Source organism: Tigriopus californicus, chromosome 6, assembly GCF_007210705.1.
Source record: "Tigriopus californicus strain San Diego chromosome 6, Tcal_SD_v2.1, whole genome shotgun sequence".
NCBI classification, from domain to species: Eukaryota; Metazoa; Arthropoda; class Copepoda; order Harpacticoida; family Harpacticidae; genus Tigriopus; species Tigriopus californicus.
The window spans coordinates 10,316,283-10,335,601 of record NC_081445.1 but is presented as its reverse complement, the minus strand read 5'-3'; the positions used below and the strand labels follow the sequence as shown (position 1 = coordinate 10,335,601).

General features: G+C 42.0%; 3 protein-coding genes across 3 annotated transcripts in view; 1 reads left to right on the top strand and 2 right to left on the bottom strand.

The window, feature by feature from the left end:
- Positions 1 to 17,174, bottom strand: part of LOC131882694 (diuretic hormone receptor-like) — a 43,212-nt gene extending 26,038 nt beyond the window's left edge. The window contains exons 1-2 of the mRNA XM_059229930.1: positions 17,160 to 17,174; positions 8,543 to 9,004 (exon numbers count right to left, since the gene is read on the bottom strand). Of these exons, the coding sequence (XP_059085913.1) occupies positions 8,543 to 8,942 (400 nt within the window). The 5' untranslated portion in view covers positions 8,943 to 9,004; positions 17,160 to 17,174. The remainder of the gene's footprint in view (positions 1 to 8,542; positions 9,005 to 17,159) is intronic.
- Positions 11,513 to 12,406, top strand: LOC131882702 (C1q-related factor-like). Its single transcript, XM_059229939.1, has one exon. The coding sequence runs from the start codon at positions 11,763 to 11,765 to the stop codon at positions 12,330 to 12,332; it is 570 nt and encodes a 189-aa protein (XP_059085922.1). The 5' UTR covers positions 11,513 to 11,762; the 3' UTR covers positions 12,333 to 12,406.
- On the bottom strand, positions 12,590 to 17,714 carry LOC131882699 (protein Star-like). The gene is made up of 5 exons (XM_059229935.1): positions 17,217 to 17,714; positions 14,705 to 15,192; positions 14,439 to 14,637; positions 13,853 to 13,997; positions 12,590 to 13,070 (listed from the first exon to the last, which is right to left on the bottom strand). Exons 2-5 carry the CDS (start codon positions 14,998 to 15,000, stop codon positions 12,814 to 12,816), a joined length of 897 nt encoding a protein of 298 aa, XP_059085918.1. The 5' UTR covers positions 15,001 to 15,192; positions 17,217 to 17,714; the 3' UTR covers positions 12,590 to 12,813.
- Positions 17,715 to 19,319: the final 1,605 nt, after the last annotated feature.

The following is a 19,319-nucleotide window of genomic DNA, read 5'->3' as shown; positions in this document are numbered from 1 at the left end:
CTTCCTCTCCGTTCCAAAAGAACTCAAGAGATCGAGCTCGTGCAATCAAAATTCCTTCCATACTTGAGCTCACCAAAAACAGATTTGAAAGAGGGCCTATCATCAGACATAAGAGTGAAATGTTCTCATTAATCTTTGTGGGATTTCAAATGTATGCCAATGGCCTTTGAAGTTGGATCTTGGCTTGAAGAGTCAAATATCATTTGGAGGTACCTACATCCTTTGCCAATCCAAGAGTTAACAATGAGACCCATCGACGAGGATCAAGATTCAAGGACAAAGCCTTTTCATCGCAAGGTCATTTGGTTTGTCAACCTCAGCGCAGTCTCAGTCAAAAAACTGACCAAAAAACCGAGTCAATGTTCCAAGGGCATGGAATCAAAATCTACCACAAGAGCAATCCATTCGATGGAGGACCAACATTTCTATTATCAACCGACAAAGGCCAGAATGAGGCCAGCCGAAAAGGAAGTTTCCTTTTGCAGGAGATGTTGGAATTGCCATAGAACAACTGTTTACGGTCTAGAATGACAAAGCCTTTTCATATCAGGTTATACTTCTATAGATGTTATCCGTATCCCTCACAAAGTGCAAAATTACCCCATAATCTGCGATTGACATAACACCAACCATAAATGTAATTATGCAATTATTTTTGCGTGAAACTTACAAGTACACTCATTTTCAGACTCAAAAAACGTTTTCTCACACTTCTGCCTATTGTGCCTGACATATGTAGTGGGCTGCCCAAATAAAAAATAACAGAGCGCCCTCTAACGGTTACAAAATGTCCGACTTTTTGTGTTGCATTAGAGCTTGAAGACAACAATTAAAGTTTTGGGGATACATTAGGGTAATGGCCATATCAAGCTGAACTAAGAATGTACAGGGTGGATTTTACAAGGTGCTACAGAATTTGCTTTGGCTACAGTGACCATATGGCTGAACCATTTACTGTCATAATTAGTGCCCCAATGGCCAACGGCGTTCACTTTGCATTGAAACCATAGCGACACTTGTTGAACGATAACTTTCGAAGGACGGAAGACAACGTGAGGAAGCCATTTCTATGGACAGTATTGGCGTTCAGTGGGTGGTGTCAGTAATTTTTTGGCCAAGAGCGGCCAATTTGACTAATCTTGTTTAATCTGAAAAGGAGTTCATCGAAGAGCCTGAATCCAGAATCTAGTGTAATTAGAGCAATTTTCAAAGAGGCAATACACGCTTTTGTTTGTGACATTTTATTCCATCCACCCTGTACTCGGCTTCCCTACTTGCTTGCAAATCTAATCCCCAAAGTTCATACCGAGAACGATCTTGGCTAATTTCAGCAAATTGTTGCCATAATGAACAAGCACGGCCATTTGCGCACTTTCACCCAGTACCGGCCTAATCATAATTGAAAAAGAACTCCTGAGAGTCACGAAAATGCTTTCATATTCACATCCAATTATAATTGCCTGTCGACAAACGCATTCGGTCCGAAAAACGAGAAGACATGTTCTTTTTCATCCAAAATGTTTTCGCCCATTTTGGACCGAGGAACTTTCACGAGGCCTCTCGTTCCATCCATTCTATAACTGCGCCAAAATGGGATGACATTTTCACCTCAATTAGTACTTCCAATCCTTTTGAAACGCTGAAGACCCTCATTGAACCCAATCTTTTCTTTTCATCCCCAAGAATAGGAACAAGCCCTCGTCTGACGAGGCTATCATTCCGAAAAAAAGATCCCATGGAACAAACCCGCAGCATTTCTGGGATAATTGGAATCTTTCCTTCGCTTGCATCAAGTCAAGGTCAGTCAGTCAGTCCGTGAGTCAGTCCGTGAGTCAGTCCGTGAGTCAGTCCGTGAGTGAGTGAATGGATGGATCTACCACTGTACCACGTATAGTCCGTGTACTACAACGAGTCGCTCTCTTCTCGTTGGTGGATGCTCGGACCACACTCGAAAGGCATTCAAGATCAACGGACGGACGAGTGGGTCTCTATGGAACAACAAGACTTTGGACCAGGCGAGAAGCGAACTACTCGAACTAATGGATGACGTGTCCATTTCTAATTACTCGGATGAGGTGTACAAGTGTACATGATCACTCTCCAAATAGATTATTGCTTATGGGAGAGTGGCTCTAACCACAACATCGATCTGACAAGCAAGCACGCATTCGAGATGCTAATGCGAAGCAACCAGAACCAGAAATCTAACACGAAAGTGGTATACCACAAATCATGGAAACCACAAAGTGAGACTTGCGAGGGCTTCATTCGATATACCCTAAATCAAATCCCGAGCTCAATGGTGTTGATTGTGGAACATATCAAGCCAAGTTGGGATTGGTAAGTGACTACGATATACGCATCAGCAAGTTATGGTGAGACAAAATGAAGTCTAATTTCTTTTGATTTGATGACAAGAAGAAAACATGAAAGGGAATCCACCGATTCAAGCTTAAAGAGCAACTTTAGACTTATTTAGCCAAGAAAAGAAAGTTTTGATGGTATTTAGGCCGTTGGTTCCCTGGAGAGGAAATGAAGCCCAGCCACCGACGACTATCGTGTTCTGTCATTCTGCAAAAGTTGACAGATCCTTCGGGAGAATGGGTAACTTTTGGAACAATTTCCAAAAGAGGCAATTTTGGATTTGTGATAATAGACATATGAGAAGTTCCACGTCATCAACCGTCGTCGTTGTCGTTTCGGTAACGTTTTTGCCCTGCCTTAAATGTTATCCACTTTTTCTGAACGACGGTGGATAAAATTATTCCCAATTCATAACTTGACAAGAATGTTCATCAAAGCGCAAACGCAAAAGGTTAAACTCGCAAAAAATCGAATTTGTGCTTTCACAAGGCATTTATCTTGTGACGTCATTAACAATCTGGACGATTTCAGCTTGTTTGAAAAATTTCCATCACCACTTCTCTCTTTAAAAACCTTCTTCTATGACAATTATTAATTTGCTCAAAATCTGTTCCGAGGTTTTAGAAGGTAACTACTACCTAGTAAAGGCCCACTACATTTTGATGCTGATTGGTGTGCAAAATTCAATAATTAAAGTTTAGCCACACTGAATGAAGTATTCTCCGATACCTTATTTTTCCATCTCAGACATGAAAATGATTAGCGGCATAACTCCTTGGTTTCCGCTTCAAAATTGACAGATTTTCGGAATGGATGGTAGTAATCTCCCTGTGCAATTTTTCTCTCAGGGTGACTGATTATTGGGATTGACAATTGGCAGTTGTCGAACTCCAGGCGATGAATTCACCAACACACCTGGACGATGGAATAAATCAAATACACCAAGTAAGCGTTTTTGGTGAGAGTCTATCGTTTCATCTCTGAAGAAGTCCAGCTTTCATATGGCCTTTGCAACCTTGTTCACAGACCCTGAGTGTAGACCGGACAACATTGTATTGAGGTTCGGGATTGGCTGTCCTCGTTCTCCGAACAACGTCCAATATCGGACAGAGCCAATTCCTTGGAAAACAAACAAACAACTTCTTGTCTCCTCAGTGAAGCTGATAAATGAACATGTGAAACTTATTTCCTCCCCTGACAATTCGTTTGACATTGAAACCGGATTCAGCTGATTTTTCCCTTGTCAGCTGACCTCATTTCTTTTGGAAGCGTCCATCGACACTCAGGCATGAATATAGTGCTAAACCGAGTATTCCCGTGTGCGTGTGTGTGGATCAAGGGTCTGGTTAGGAAAATGCATGGAAAAGTGTTTGATTAACACAGACAAGGTCAGTTGGGGATCGCTCGGCCCTTATTTTCCGCCTCATGGGGGAGAAAGGTTATGAAAGCAGCGCGAGTGATTGCTTACATTACCCACGTGATTAGACTTGATTGCGACAAGGAGTTCGACTTAATGCAATCTTTCAGGGCAAATGCTTCCGAGAGGATCATGCGTACGAACGACCCAATTCGGTTTCCCACGGGCTGGAATGATGGCCAGACTTTGAAGGTCGCTTTCCTGATTTCATACACAGAAACTTGGACATATTATCTTGAAATACGGCGGTCCAGATTGAAGTGTTGAGCGTAGAAAAGAATCGAGGAGGAAGCTTCATCTTCGCAATTTATGACTCAACGTCAAGTGTGGACGATTGGTGGGATTTTGCTTTCTTCTTTCCCAGACCAAACCACCACACGCCAATGCCCCAAGGATTACAACCAGTTCTTGCCATGGATGACAGTCCATTTCTGGTTCTTCCTCAGCCTTTAATCTCTACTTTGTGAGTCGTATGTGTCCAGAAATGTCTTCCAATTATCGGAGGTCGCTTAATCACGACCGAGAAAGCGAATCTTGAGACTTTTCGGGATTCCCTTTTTCCTCTCTATTTTTTCTTCCGGAGTAGCTGCGGCTATTCTTGGTTCAGTCCATGGTTCCAACCATTGTGGAACTTATCGGATGTACATACACAGCCAACACCATTGGAAAGGAAGGTGTGCCATGTGTCCCACCATGACATGTGTAGAGTTATCTACTTCACAATAATGTGGTCCAAAGCAAAAAAAGCCTATAATGCGGCAGAGAAATGCCTCTCGACGTTCAATTCTTCACCACTGGCAAAATTGTGGCCCTTAATTACATGGACAAGACGCCATTTCTTTTGGTGTCTAGTCACTTTCTATTCAGTACAGCATATCTTATAAATTCACATACCTTTGGTCCAAACTTTTTAAAGAAATTCAACGTCATTCTAAAACAAAGGTTTTAACATTGTGAATTGATCTATTCGTGGCAATTTTTCAAGTGCGCATCTCATGAAAGCTTCTTTTCTATCTTTGAAGGCAAGGCGACAGTCTCTTCCCCAACAATACTCAGTGATGGATAAGCAACTCAATTACGGGTATTGCCCAGTACGGCAGCATCGCCCAAGACAATGACAAAAACACTGGTTAAGAAGCACTCGGGTACTTTGCGTAAATGTCCTCGGACTAGCCTGAATAGTGGCTCATTAGCACAATTTCAGCCCTTTTGGGAGGCCTTCAGTTCATTTTCCATTTTGTACCATGAAGATATTGGTAAACTGTGTGTGGGCAAAGCGACATTTGCCAGTGAGTCTGTCAACGAGAACGCACTCATCCTGAAAAAGGAATCCAATAACCTGCGAAAGTAGTAGCATAAACAAAGACATGCATTCTTTGATGAGCCTAAAGCCACCTTCTTAGGACGCTACCAAAAGCCAGCGTGTTCCTTTGAAAGACAAGGAACACCAATGTAACTTGGGGACCAACAATGACGGGAGAACATTTCCTGTTGGTTTGAGGTCTTCAGTACAGGAACTGGGACCCTGAGTTCCACAACACCCATGGAACATACATCCTACATACATACACGTGCTTTGGTTCTGTCTTTGAAAGGTAAATACTGGTGGATAAGATCATTCTTTAGGGGGGGGGAAGTAAACGAAGCGGCGTTATTACACTATGACTATGATCCGACTTGAACCTCTCTCAATTTTAGGCAGAGTTGGAGCCAATCCCATTTATACGGGACTATCGACTCCATATGGCTTGAATAAACAACTAAATGAGCTATTCAACGATGGGTTCCTAGTTCGGCAAGCAGTACATGTGGTGAATTGTACACTCAGGACGCCGGAGGAAACAGTTGTTGAGCAGAAGCGTCAAATGTAAATTCAAGACATGCTTCCAATGCTTTTCAAGACGAGAGGACTTGAACGTTTGCTGATTGATCTTGATCATGTGCGGCCAGGATATTCAGGAATGTCTACGAACACGAGTTTGTTGATTACAACGATGACGCCATTACAGCCAGGGCAGATGTGATAGAAACGTTTGCTTAAATTTTGAATTGGGAGCCATTTTTGATGGTACATAGTTTAAGCTCATTTTGCCAATAGAACCCCTTCTTAAAGGAACAAGGGGGTACGAATGCCGAAGACAAGTAATGGCTTTAAAAAGGGGATCCAATAGCCTTGAATGGGAATGAATAAAGAAAAGCTTGGAAATGAGAACAAAGCAAATGCTCAATGGAAAACTTGAAGCACAAAGTAGATCACCCAAGAGACTCAATTAGATCCCTTCAAGAAATTAAAGACATTGGCGAGTCCCAAGTTTTCTCTAGAAGATCAGGGAAGTCGAATATTTTCTTGGCGACGAACAGTTTAAGTGCTCAAATATTAGCATTATACGTACAAGATAATGTCCATTTGAGGGGGAGATAAAAAGCAAACGGATAAGAGTGATGAGTATTCTAAGCCTTAATGCGCCTTGACAGGAGTCGATGATTCGCAATCTCTTTTTTTGCATTTTAATAAGCACGAAGAAGCCCCGGTTTGGTCTTTCAAAATATGTTTTCTGTTTTTAATGTATCTTAAAGGAGAATGATTCTCCGAGTTACTATCTTAACACAATGGTACTTTTTAAGCTTCATGAATATCCCATAAACACTGATCAAGATCATCTTTATCTTCTTCTCCAAAGTTTTCCCACTTTCAATTTTGTAGTAATCATTTAAATACACGAACACACCTCAAGTAAAGAAGCCAGAACTTCTCCGTCTTGCTTTATTATTCATTTAACGCCATTGTATTTTATTGGCCCACTCGCCATCCAAGAACAGCCAGAAATAGATAGATAATAAGTTGGTTGCAGCATTCAATGACAACCAATTTCTCCGCAAAATCCGTTATACAATCCAGAAGACCCGCACAATTGGCTCGACGCTCATTATGCAATTAGAAAGCCAGGAGAGCATTTTAGTTCCAATCTAGATGGAACTGTTACCACTAAAGCTCAAATTGAGATGACCTTCAGAGCGTCAGAAATTGTCAAGGCAAAGGACCATTTAGAACAACGATGCAAGACTTTGCTCATTTGGAAAATGAAGGTCACTCAGCAAGGCTGTTATAGTTCGCATTACTTGACAAGGAATTGCACACGAGCCTCTCTCTTTCCAACAGGCATTGGACCGAGTAGTGGTTTGGAACCATTTTGTGCAATTCCTTGCCTCTTGAAACCATGCCAATACACCCCAATTTAATATTTCATGAACCAGCTTTCCACACCGTGGACAGACCTTAAGGAAACATATCCGTTGATGATCTCCAGTTTTGTGGATCATACTTTTGGGATAAAAGGATAAGTAGATTTGCATGCTGTTTGGGGGTGGGGTGGGGGTATTACTCAATTGTCATCCAGGTAATCGGCTTCTTTTCCTCTGTGTATTGATTATCGGATCCTTGATGGTTCTTGGAATTAGCCAATAATAAGGCTGAGTTGTCTCTTCTGTCCCTGAGCGGCTGAAGGTCCGAGACGTGAGTGAAAATGGTTTATTGCTCCTCTCTCCGACAGTGGCCAATAAATTTGTTTAGAGATGACTGTCTACTGGCCAAGGCCAGGATACGAAACGAAACAAAGGCCGGGCTTGAAATCTTGACTTTTAAACCTTTCATTGTAAGCACGAAAGAATTTCCAAACAAAGCATCTCGAGCAGCGGTGAAAAGTGACATTTCAGGGATGCCGTTGCAGGTCCTAACATGAAATGATGATCCTTGCATTTTCATTGAAGACAGTACTTTGTTGGAAAAGACGACGACATGGTGAGTGGCAGTTGGTAAATGTTGATTCACGTCTGTGAAAAGACTTTCCAAGGCCAACTACGTTCATGAAAGGCCAAAACTATTCGGAGAGCTAGGCCAAACAGTCCTGGAAGGCCCCTCAAAGGAATGAGCTAGACCATGACAAAAAAGTAATAAGTCGATTATTCTGCACAAAGGCTAACTAACAAGATCCCTGGATGGAAAAATCGGCCATACGAATCCCAGGTTTCTTGGCATTACCTTCATCATTTTCAATATCCTGCTTTCCCCCAGCTTTGACCCGGCTCCCCTCCCCCCTCCCCCCCAAAAAAGAAGAAAAAATCATTTTACCGTATATTTTCCCACTCAAAAGAGTGTGTGCTGAACGGATTTCAAGAACACTCCTCCAGCGACGAAATTATAATTTAAAGTCGATTATATCACAATAGAAAAGGGAAAAAGATATATTTTGTCTCAATAACGGTTATCGAACGCCGAAAGATACCCAAACAAAATTTTATATACACAGGGGCGTGGAGATACGTCTTGAAACTAGAGAACCAAGATGAGCAAGTTTGCGTTATGTTGCTCCTTACTTAATACGCATTGTCCTAAAACTTGAGAATAATTTGTCAAATGGTTATTGCGAAAAAATTGGTTTCAGGAGGTCCCACTCGTCATCTGACAGCCTTGAACCCATAAAATTAAGAGACCACGAAACACATATGTATATGTGTGTACATACATTATCACAGTAGCATGTTGTCAAAATAAAAAATAAAAAGTAATTCATGCATCCACCTTTACGTAAGGTTTCATCCCCGCTTAAAGCCTTCCGAACGAACTCAAATCTAGGATCAGCTAATGCTTCTACTATCCCTATACACGTGTTCTCTGGGCAACACGAAGGTCCTGGTTTTGGGACTGTTGTGCGACTATGTACTATGTTTAGATTTGGCCCCGGAAATTAGTGTCTCTCCTACCTGACGTGTCGTATGGGACTCCGGAGTATTCTGACATGCAAGGAATGACCATGACTTGTCCCACCGGAGTGGCTGGGAAGCAGCTTGCATTATCGTACAAGGGTGGACACCAGCTATTCACTTCGGATGGGATGGGCACGATCCCGCTCTCGAACAATTGGGATACAATGTCGCAATTGGCCTTGTTGCGACGCCAAGTGTCATTCCGGAACAATTCATCGATTTTAAGTTGATCGGACAGGCTCTCGAACTGTCGGACGAACCACTGCGGCAAGAAGCCCATGCCAGGCACGGCAATAATGGCCTCGGGGTCAATCACGGGCGGGGCTGAGGCCTTGGCTACCGTCTGGTTCAGAAGCTCCTGGCCCTTCATGTCGGTCTCCATGGCATCCAGTAACATGAAATCCTCAATCACATCAAACACCTGTCATTCCCCCCAAAAAGGGGACGATGGTTTAGAGGCTGGAACGGGGAGAGAAAGAGAAAATGGAACAAGTTAGCAAGTAAGAAGAATGGACTTTGTGGTATGAGGGGGAGGGGCTCTTCTTGGCAAGCTGGATGCTGGATCTAATCAAGTGCATCTGATCGTATTAGCGTCGATCGTTGTCCATCAAGATTGGATGGTGGACTTTAGTTTCCATTCTCATCTGGGGATTAGTCCTTGATCCCGTGAATGTATGTCACCCCCCGCTATGACTTGATATGGCTTTTAAGAGGAGTGAGTGCGGTCTTAATCCCCTTGATCCCGAAAGTGTCTTGACGACTTAAATTGGCTCCATCCAAGGAGTCACTTCTTGTATAATGAAGTCGTTGTTAAAAGATCAGAAAACGACAGAGAGATGCATAGAAATAGATGGCAAATGAAGAAGTTCTTTTTTCTTCTCACAAGTTTGAGAAGAACCAGAGAGTTATAGTCGGTTGAGGGGCTACAATGAACGCTGTCGAAGTAAATCAGATAATTTTTAAAACAAATTTGATGACTGGATTAGATATTGTTTGAAGGATGATCGTCACACAGTAAACGCAGAAAACAGATGGATGATGTCAGCTACTATTGGATGATGATCATTCTTTTGTGGTTCATGAAAACTTTATCAAACTTGCTGAAAAATCAATTATATGTAATTAACAGACTTAAAAAGTTACCATATATCCTAATATCTTCAAGCCAAATCAAACATTGCCCTACTTTTTAATCTTATTTTGCGGAAACAAAAACCCTATTCTAGACACAAAATTAACTTCCCTTCCCTCCATTTCTAAGAAAAGCCAATCACTTTTGATCACGTTTATTTTGCAACGAGTATAACTCATGTGGAATCATTACCCCGCTTAAGCGTAATCTGATGAGCTTCCTGCTCAAAAGCAAATAACTCACTCAATGCACCAGTTTGTCGATGTCGAGTCAAAATAATAGTCTTTTCAGAATCCAAAGGTCAAAAAGGGGTCTTTGCGATCGTTTACTCAAAAGTAGATTTCTGAGTGCGACAATTCCCTACGAAACGAGTCGAATTTGACAAACCCAAATGAATGAGCCTCAAAGACACGTGTTGACCTTATAACCCAGTCATACAGGGCCTCATTTCGCTGTTTAGAACTCATTACCTCCTGAAATAAACCACAATTACAAAGTCTGATTGCACTCATAAAAAGGTGACCTTCAGGTCATAAATCACATTTCGCACTCCCGCTCCCTCTCCTCTAGCTTTCTCTTTGGCTCGGCTGAACTTTAAGAACGGCTTCAAATTCCACCGAAACCACACGGAATCTCTTTAGAGCTCGCACTGTCAGTGGCATTTTGGAGCCACTTTGAAAGTAATAAAGTCTTTCCAAGCACTGCAACTTGGACGACTACAAGGTACAAGGAGGTTGGTTGTGGTGTTGAGATTGTCGCTTTCAGTTCCTAAAGGAGGTGGCGAACCATCCAAAGTAGCTGGCAAACTAACTCGTCCTTCGGCAAAATCCAGCGAGGCCATCAAACTTTTGTGGCCATTTTGTCAGTTCTTCTCCGATTGAGTTTGTTCCGACCCTTTCAGAGGAAAGATTTGTCAATTTCGTTTTTGGTTCTTGCCATTTCGTAACTCCTCTCTATCATTTGTGGGTGCGATTTTGTTTTCATATTGCGACATGAGTGATGGATTGGGCCTTGTGCAATCAAGAAATATGCCTGCCACGGCCTTGTTCCCTCGCTAGATAGAACCTTCTCGAGCGTTTTGGTCTTGTTTCATGGACTGTACTTGTACCCTCTGCTCGTATCTTTGTCTCCATTGGATATTTATGGCGTGATGACTGGGCATTTCAGGAATCCAGATGTTTCCCCATTGACGAGTAAGCTCAAAATGGTCGGGTTTACTTAGCAAACAAAAATTGTACCTACGTTTCGTAGAAGCGGAATAGCACAGAATCTAATGAGCAACAGCTTGCGCCCAGACGATGGGTCAACCAGATTATATTTGTCAATGCAGTCATGATGCATGTAAAGAACAAAGACGATGATATTGGTAAGGGTGACACAATGAGTGCGTATTGTTTTATCAAAATAAATAACCCGGTAAAACTTCATGTTTAATAAAAACAGATAATAATAATAATGAAATAAGCACGATTTTCAAGTTGAATGACTTTTCACTCGTGTTAATAAGGAATAAAACTTGGTACTGCTTTGAAAACTAAAAAATGGCGAAAACTGGACGGATGTGCCACTTTTTAGACATAACATAAGGGAATCGCAGAGAATGGAAAAAATAACAGTAGATGTTGTAAGAAGTTGGGACAAATTGGTGGAATTCCTCTTCCCAATTGATGCCGTCTTATGTGCTTGATTCATGATGTGCTCAGGAAAATCTCAACAGTACATTTTTGAAGAATGGAAAAGTACCGTTTTAAAACCATTTTAGAAGCAAGCAATATAAAGTGATCAAGCAAGAGCCCTACTAAATCAGTCAAAAAAGGAAATCTCTTTCAAAATCATGCATTGGCGCTTCCAACATGTCATCGGGGTTATTACACTCTAATTACTCGATGACGGAAAAACCGATACCGTTTTCAATTCTTCGAAATTTCAAGGGTATAATCAACCGATTGTTAAACAATGGGTTTCCCCAAGAAAGTCATCACACCTTGATTTGTGCCTATAAATATCATCTTCCAATGAGCCAAACCCATTCAACTTCTACACCTCCAACTCAATAGATCCCAAGTACCAATTCATCAAGTCATCATGAACAACTTGACCACCGTCTCCATGGTCCTCGCCATAACCGCAATGGTCGTCAACGGTGAGTCCATCCGGTCCTCCTACTCCTCCAATGGGATCGGTGGTTCCATGTCATATCCCGGCACTTCCAATCGACCCCCGTACCCAACCAACCCTCAATACCCCAACAACAACAACAACAACGAGGTGGTGGCCTTCACGGCCATTCGTGCCAGTCGCTACAGCCAGGGTACCAATTCCAATGTCAAGTTTGATCGAACCATCACGGATCTTGGATATGGATGGGATTCTAATTCCGGAGAGTTCAAGGCTTACTACTCGGGAGCCTATGTGTTTTCTTGGAGTGGCGTGTCCCCCAGTTCCAATAACTTCCGATTGACCCTCATGAAGAATGGTTTGGAAGTGGGACAGATTTGGGGAGATCGAATTGGATACCAATCGGGAGCTAATACCGTGGTTTTGGAGCTCAATGCTGGGGATCGGGTGTATCTGCGCGTGTCTGAGGGGCAGCTCTATGAGCCGGATAGCAGTAACCGTGGATATACCACTTTTAGTGGATACAAATTGAACTGAACAGACGGGGTATGGAAAATCGATGTTGATATCGACATGTAGAGCACTTATTGAGAATAAATTTGGCACGCAAATTGGCGATTTGTATTCCATTATTAAAGGTGGTCCAAATTGCCTTTAAATGGACATTAGTCTCCGTTTTTAGTAGTGAAGAGACTAGATGTTCGACTAGGAAATGACTCGAGAGGCAATTCAGTTTTTTTTGTCGACTCGTCACATTCAGTGTCACCTTTCAGAAGAAAAAAAACCCAATCGTAAAAATTCTACCAATAGATTGTTATTGTTCAAACAAAACTGGGATTTATTTTCCACATTTATTGGCGTCACAAGTGAAATCATCGAGAACATTAACGAAAAAGAAAAGAGAAAATATTGCCCTTGACCTTGGCACATTGGCCTCCGGTCCCTCGCTTTTCTTTCACTTCAAGCTCTGACCACTTTATTTGCTCGGTCAATCCATCACAACGAAGTCCCATCTGGGTTATTGGTTGGCTAAAAGTCTTTGGTAGAAGTCCTCCTTGACAAAGACCTCGTCAATGGACATTTTTTGCCACAGCCTGTATCCGTTCTTGTGCAGAAGGTTCCTGATATCGTTCCTGGAGCCTTCGAAAACTTCCCCTACGTGATTCATCTCGATGTCCAGCACTTGAATATCCACTTTATCGAAAGGAATAGTTTCCAGAACTTGGAGCTCGGCTCCTTCAATATCCAAAGTGAAGTAGTCCACTCGGGGGTTGCCTGAAAGTTTCCCGGTTTATTTATCTGCATTCTCATTCAAAGTTTTCAATTTCTTTGCCAAGGCCGTGCGATCAAGTCAAACATTTAGCCTTGCGGCTAACGAATCAAACGGGTAAAATGCACGGAACTGAGTGTCTAGCAATAGTGAAGACTGACTTAAATCAAATTCATCTCGTTTGGAAATCCAAGTTTGAACCTGGGTAGATTTGAAGGTTCGCCATTCATGGAACAATCTGGCAAAAGCTTGGTGAAGAAGGTTAAGAAGGGTTATTTACAGCCACTCAAAGTGTCTGGGAATAATCGCATATAATCATCACATATATTCATGAATAATTTGTTGGGGTGAATAAAACTTGTATGGCTCTATAAATTGTTTGATTGGGCTCTTCACCCATATTGTCATTTGTAAAACTTCCATAATTCGAAACGAATTTGTCAGCTGACTTGGAATTTGTTTCGTAAATCATCAAACATTCCTTAGCAATGATAGAGAAAAAGCTTCTGTCATATTATTATTGCATTGTTATACGACAAGCACCAGCAATAATGTTCATTCCTTATCGTTTTTTCTCGAACGCTCAAGGGAGCCAAGAGAATATTTAATCATCTAATCATAGTTTGACTTGATCCGCCCCGACCTTTCAAGTATACGTGTTAATTAACACCCATTTTTTTGTATTGCTTACGGCTACATTTCCGGTAGTAAACGGAAAAAGTCCACAAATAGTACTACAACATAAATCTAGATCCCGCCTTCAGTCTTCATAACCTTGTATTATTACCTAAAGCCATGAGAACCGAGTACAATGGAAAGCACTGGATCTGAATCATATCGCGATTGGTGGTCTGTTCTTCCGTCTTCTTGGCCGTGTTCACAATCCCGCCAAGAAGGCCTTGGACATGGAATTTCACCACTTCAGGTCTGGTCTGAAATAGGGTTTGGTGGCAATTTCATTTCAAAATTCGGGCCTAAAGAGCAACATGGCCATGACAGATATCCTTTTGACGGTCTCAAAGAAAGTAAACAGCTTCTTCTGTCGAGATCCAAAGCGGCGCGAAAGTGAGCTTGAATGTCAAAAGACTTGAATATTCAGCACAAAAACACCCTGCCTTGTCGAGAGCTCGGAAAAGTTTTCCAAGGAGAAACGGCAACGGCGGCCAGCTGATTGAAAGACCTCTTAATGGATCGAGGTATTTGTCATTGACATGAATAATACGACCTATCAAGGGCAGGCGAATCTGACCTGGATCATGGACTACGAAAACAAGGCAGCTATTGATACAAATGCTCCATGTTCCCACGCCCTTTCTTCTCCAGAACAATGACCATCTCAGTTTCAGAAGACGGAATCACAACATCTTCTGTACCTTCGTGGAGAAACAATAGGGAAGTGTCCAAGCTTTTCGTCCACTTTGAGCCAATTTGGACTGAATCTTGGGATTGGGCTCGACCAGTAACCCGGTCCAATTGTACTTGAGCTCAAAGTAAAGGCTGTTGGAAATGAGGTATCCGTCATGAGCACCGGCTTCAATAAAGAATCCATCCCATTTGGATCGATTGAAGAGCCTATTGGAACACGAATAACTTGTCAAGTTCTATGAAACCAACCAATTCAAACACGTGTGTCCCTCACTTATCTATGAGAGGAGGTTGTAGATATTGGCCTTGGATGTACGGATATTGGTCCTCATCATCCGAACGAAACCTCGTGCTATAATCAAAGTCGTATCCTTTGGTGGAAGGAGGTGTCAAGTACTTGGTTCGGATGATTTCGATGAGTTTGGGATCATCCTGGTCCAATTCATTTAGGGATTCGTCAATAGCCAGGTTACAACCCTTGTCGTCGATGGAACAATAACCTTCAGTAAATTGACAGTACGTCTGATGAGCCAACACCAGGAAAAGAAAGGCAAACACTTGCTCTCCCATGGTTTTCGAGCACTAAATGAACGGATTGATTGAACCAAGGCATGCTGCCAAATTTGCCGAGTACAACCAATCTACCGATTGTCAGTCTACCATTGCTTTTGACTAGGAGAGACCTCAACGTACGGAATGTTCATTTGGGTTCACGAAACCTTGACGGAGGGTCCTTTCACTCAAAATTCACGCATTACAAGGCTTAAAATGATATAAATGTCGATTATATTAACTATAGAAACTTAAAACTTTCAATTTGCCTCTGCGATTGACGGTGATGAATCTTATTCGATTTTTTATCATACTTTATATTTAAGAAGCTTTCGCTTCAATCTAGTTTGGAAACATATTCAGTATCTTATTTTTAAACTAGCGTAGAACACCCAAAACAGCCGTTGGTTGAAAGGACGCATATGAACATTAGCAACTTCAACCTATTGTGCAAAACATTTTCAAGCAATGTTTGTCGGTAGTTGCCATTGCTTTATCCAATGAATGTTCACTGAGAATGATGATGCGTTCTTTTATGGAGACAAATGAATCCGCCATGCAGACGACGCCCAAATCCTCAGAGACGAATATGGGACTGAATTTTAATCACCTCTGTTTCATGACTTGCCAAGAGTATCATTTCACACGTCGAGAAGGTTAGAAGCGCTTCCATTTGCATAATTAGTCGTACAGATTGAGCACGTCAGAATCTGAAAGTTTCTCGCAGAAGATGAAACCCAATATGTTTCCCCTGCATCTTCAGGCACTTCAAACCCTTTTTAATGAGAACCTTTAACGTTCTCATCACCAAGAATCAATTCAAGTAACTTCAATAATCACCCTTTTTCAGCTACACATGTCGCATTTTGGTCACTCAGTGTATGTAAGAAAATATCTTAAAATAGCTCCAGACTCTCTTCTGCCACCTAGCGGTACATTTTTGTATCACCCGTCTGAAAAATCGGAACGCGTGTCTGAATCTCAGCTGACAGGTTTGCCCGTAAATTTGTCAGGGGGGCCCTCAGCTAATTTAGGTTGCACTTGATAGACATGCATATACACTCGCACAGGCATTCATTTTGGTTAGCTAGCCAGCCAACCAGAACGCACCTGAATTTTAAAACAAATGTCACTCACTAAGATTACAAAAACACTGTCGGATCGAACACATTCATTTGTGGGGCAGACATAATCTCCGTTAGACCATCTCTTTCGATTGCGTCCATTTCAAATTAGCCGTGTTCGTCTGCCTAATCTTCCCCCCTCCCCGTCTAATTCCACACACCAAAATGGACACTTCGTTTCCATTTGAGGAGGTCTCACGGAGAATCTTAAGTGGCAGTCCAAATCTTGACCTCTGATCTCCACTTTATGAGTGATGAGAGCTAAAGCAAAGATCTTAATCTGGTTTTCCAATCCATGTCGTCTCGAAATTTCGAGACCCAAGGACGTTACGAAGAGCCAAGTGCATATTGATTTTCATTAACCACTTCGACATTAAAAAAACAAAAAAAGACGCAAAGCCAGCGTGTTGTTAGTGTCCATAAAATATGTATGACCGGTTGGAATTCAAGAAGAGCCTTGAAGGTGCAATTTGTGCAATTAAACGTGGATCACCCTAAACAGAGAACTCTGTTTTCTCGTGTTAATTAGGCGGGATAAGAGAGACATGTATCTTCCTCGATCTGTCGTCCTTCCACCCATATGAAGCCAATGTTGTGACTTGTGCGTGTCCATTGATGTCATGGCAGGCTTTTCTTTGCTCTCTGTTTTCCTTCAAAAATGCCATTGTTTCCTCCCCACAAAGATTTGGACCCCTGATCAATCACTGCCTTAGTGGAACGTCTATCTTCAATGGACAATTGATAGGAAAGTGAGCATGAAGATTGACACTCACAAGAACGGGCTTGCATACATCCAAAATCAGGAACAGTGATTGATGGAGCTAGCCAAATTTTCTCAACACCTTCATTCCATATTGGGGCGGTAACAATGAATTTCGGGTCTGAATGGCCCTCGCCAACAACTGACCATGACAGATTGACAATTGCTGCTGTTTTCAGAACCACATTTACAACCGTGTCGACTGCCTACCTGCCTTATCTTGACATGATCACTGAATTATCAGATGAACCAGCTCTCATAATTATTTCTCTACATATGCAAATCGTACCCACCACGTCAAGCATGAAATAAGTGTTCCACAACGTCACCGTTTCATTCTTTGTGCCTACCTTCACTTGATCTTGTTCTCGATAACAGAATCAATCGATTCTGTGAAGAGCTCTGGCAGCAAAGCACTTGGAACGTTATTATATTAGTTCACTCTCACTCACATGGGTTCACTTTCATTTCAACACTAGGCACGTCTCAGCTCCGTCAAAGGGGTTACAGATAGAATGAGGAATTGTTTTGATCCCTCTGAATCCAATGGCGTGGCAACTGCCAGTAGCGTACACAACACACTGAAGACCCCGAGGATGTGAGGTATCCGGGTCCAAAGGGACAATCTACCGACCGATTCCAATACTTCCCAGCTCTCTCTAGTCCCGAATACTAGACTGACTCCTATCCTCGTCTACCGTCGCGTACATTCACTTGCTTCAGTATGGGTGTTGTTTTTTCCCGAGGACCCGATCTCTGAGACCGTCTAGAAGCGCGTCAGCTGACGTTTTCAGGCGGCTGAAGCGCCGTTCGTTCGTTCGTTCGTTCGTTCTTTCGTTTGGCGGGCTTGTTTACTGGCTTGGGCGCCTCTTTTGGCGCTCCATGATCGATGAAACATCCGCGAGCAGATCTATTCCCCCCCATGAACGAGCTCTCCATTGGGGAGTGGAGGAAGCCTTGGGTGCGATAGTGAGGCCATATTTTCCTTTCAACCGGTTTTTGACGTGTGGTGCGCCGTTATCAGGGCTCATGAAGGTCATTTTTCTTCCTTCTGGATGGTGAGTGTATGAGAGGTGCGCTGTCCTCTTGGCCTTGAGAGGCTGGTTCTTCTTGGACAGACTTGGTTGAATGATTCTCCTACCGTGGACCAAAACCCAATTGAGAGACGATCGATGTGGTAGTTTAGAAAATGGGGCTCTAAATTGCTTACCCGGGCGTAGCATCTCCTCCCCAAACATGATGGGGCTCTAGGGATGTGTGCCAATCTTTTGGTAAGACATTAAGAAATTGGGAGAAATGGACAGACGGACTGACGTCTTGGAAAATAGCCGTAGTGTACAATCGAGAGGTTCCTTGGGGGCTGTTCAGGGTATGTTCACACTACACACTCTTAGGCCCGAGATTAAAGAAGCCAAATTCGGTCAAGAGTGAAGCCAAGAAGTACTTACCCGACAATAAGCAAGCTTCAATGGTCGGTCAAAACTCGAAGTGTTGATGAGTTTCATTTCCAATGAAACAGTTCGCATCAATTCGCAAAGCGTTTTATGTTATTACTTGGGCTCACCTAGACAGACGCTTTTTTATGCTCAGAAAAACAGGCAAAGTCTTATTCAAATTGAAGTTTTGTGTGAAGGTTTTCGGACCTAAACCACTTCTTCTTTCCATACTAGGGGATTAGTTGGGCAATTCCTAGTCTAAGTACGAATTATAATGTCTTTTTGTTGTTATAAGAACCTAATGCAATCTTTTTGGGGATGGAACAAGCAATAAGGGATGCCTGTAAATTAACTTCTACGAGAGCATTCGTCCACAGGTACAAATACGTATGTACATATGACACAACTTGTGAGGATAATGCCTAAATTGGATTAATTATTTGATCCATCCGTGGAAACCAATTGTCACAACGAAGTGATCATTGACTGCAAATCTTGTCACGGATGGATTAAACAAATTTGTCTGAATCAACAACATTGTCAACAAACTCACACTGTCGATTTCGAAAAGCAGTTTTAGCAAATATTTGGCACTATCTATTATGATACTCAATGAAGTGATTAAAAGAGCCTAAACTGCACCTTCGTCAAATCTTGTTCCTGATCCAATCTTTGGAACCTTTCAAACAAATGTCACCTAAATTTAGCACTTTTGATTTAGATTCTGCACTTTGTGTAATGAAGAATCTCCATTTAATTCAATAATCACTGTGACCTCCATTCCGCTCTATGACTTCCCTGACTCTTTGACATCTTTGATCACATGTTCACCCGTTTTGACATTTAAGTTATGGTTTACGTAAATATACATTGTATTAATGCAAACTGATTGGACGCAAATCTTTCCTATCACGCCATATTTGAAACGAAAATGAGTGTTATTTTCGATTAAATTTTCAACATTATTTTATATCACATAATATGTAGGTGTAACACCTACATATGTTCAATCACGTA

Excerpts from the sequence above, each read along its gene's own strand:
- LOC131882702 (XM_059229939.1), top strand. The coding sequence starts at position 11,763 with ATGAACAACTTGACCACCGTCTCCATGGTCCTCGCCATAACCGCAATG.
- LOC131882699 (XM_059229935.1), bottom strand. The coding sequence starts at position 15,000 with ATGGGAGAGCAAGTGTTTGCCTTTCTTTTCCTGGTGTTGGCTCATCAG. Across the intron at positions 14,638-14,704 it reads CAACCTCCTCTCATAGATAA|GCTCTTCAATCGATCCAAAT; the intron begins GTGAGGGACACA and ends GTGTTCCAATAG. Across the intron at positions 13,998-14,438 it reads CCTATTGTTTCTCCACGAAG|ACCAGACCTGAAGTGGTGAA; the intron begins GTACAGAAGATG and ends ACCCTATTTCAG.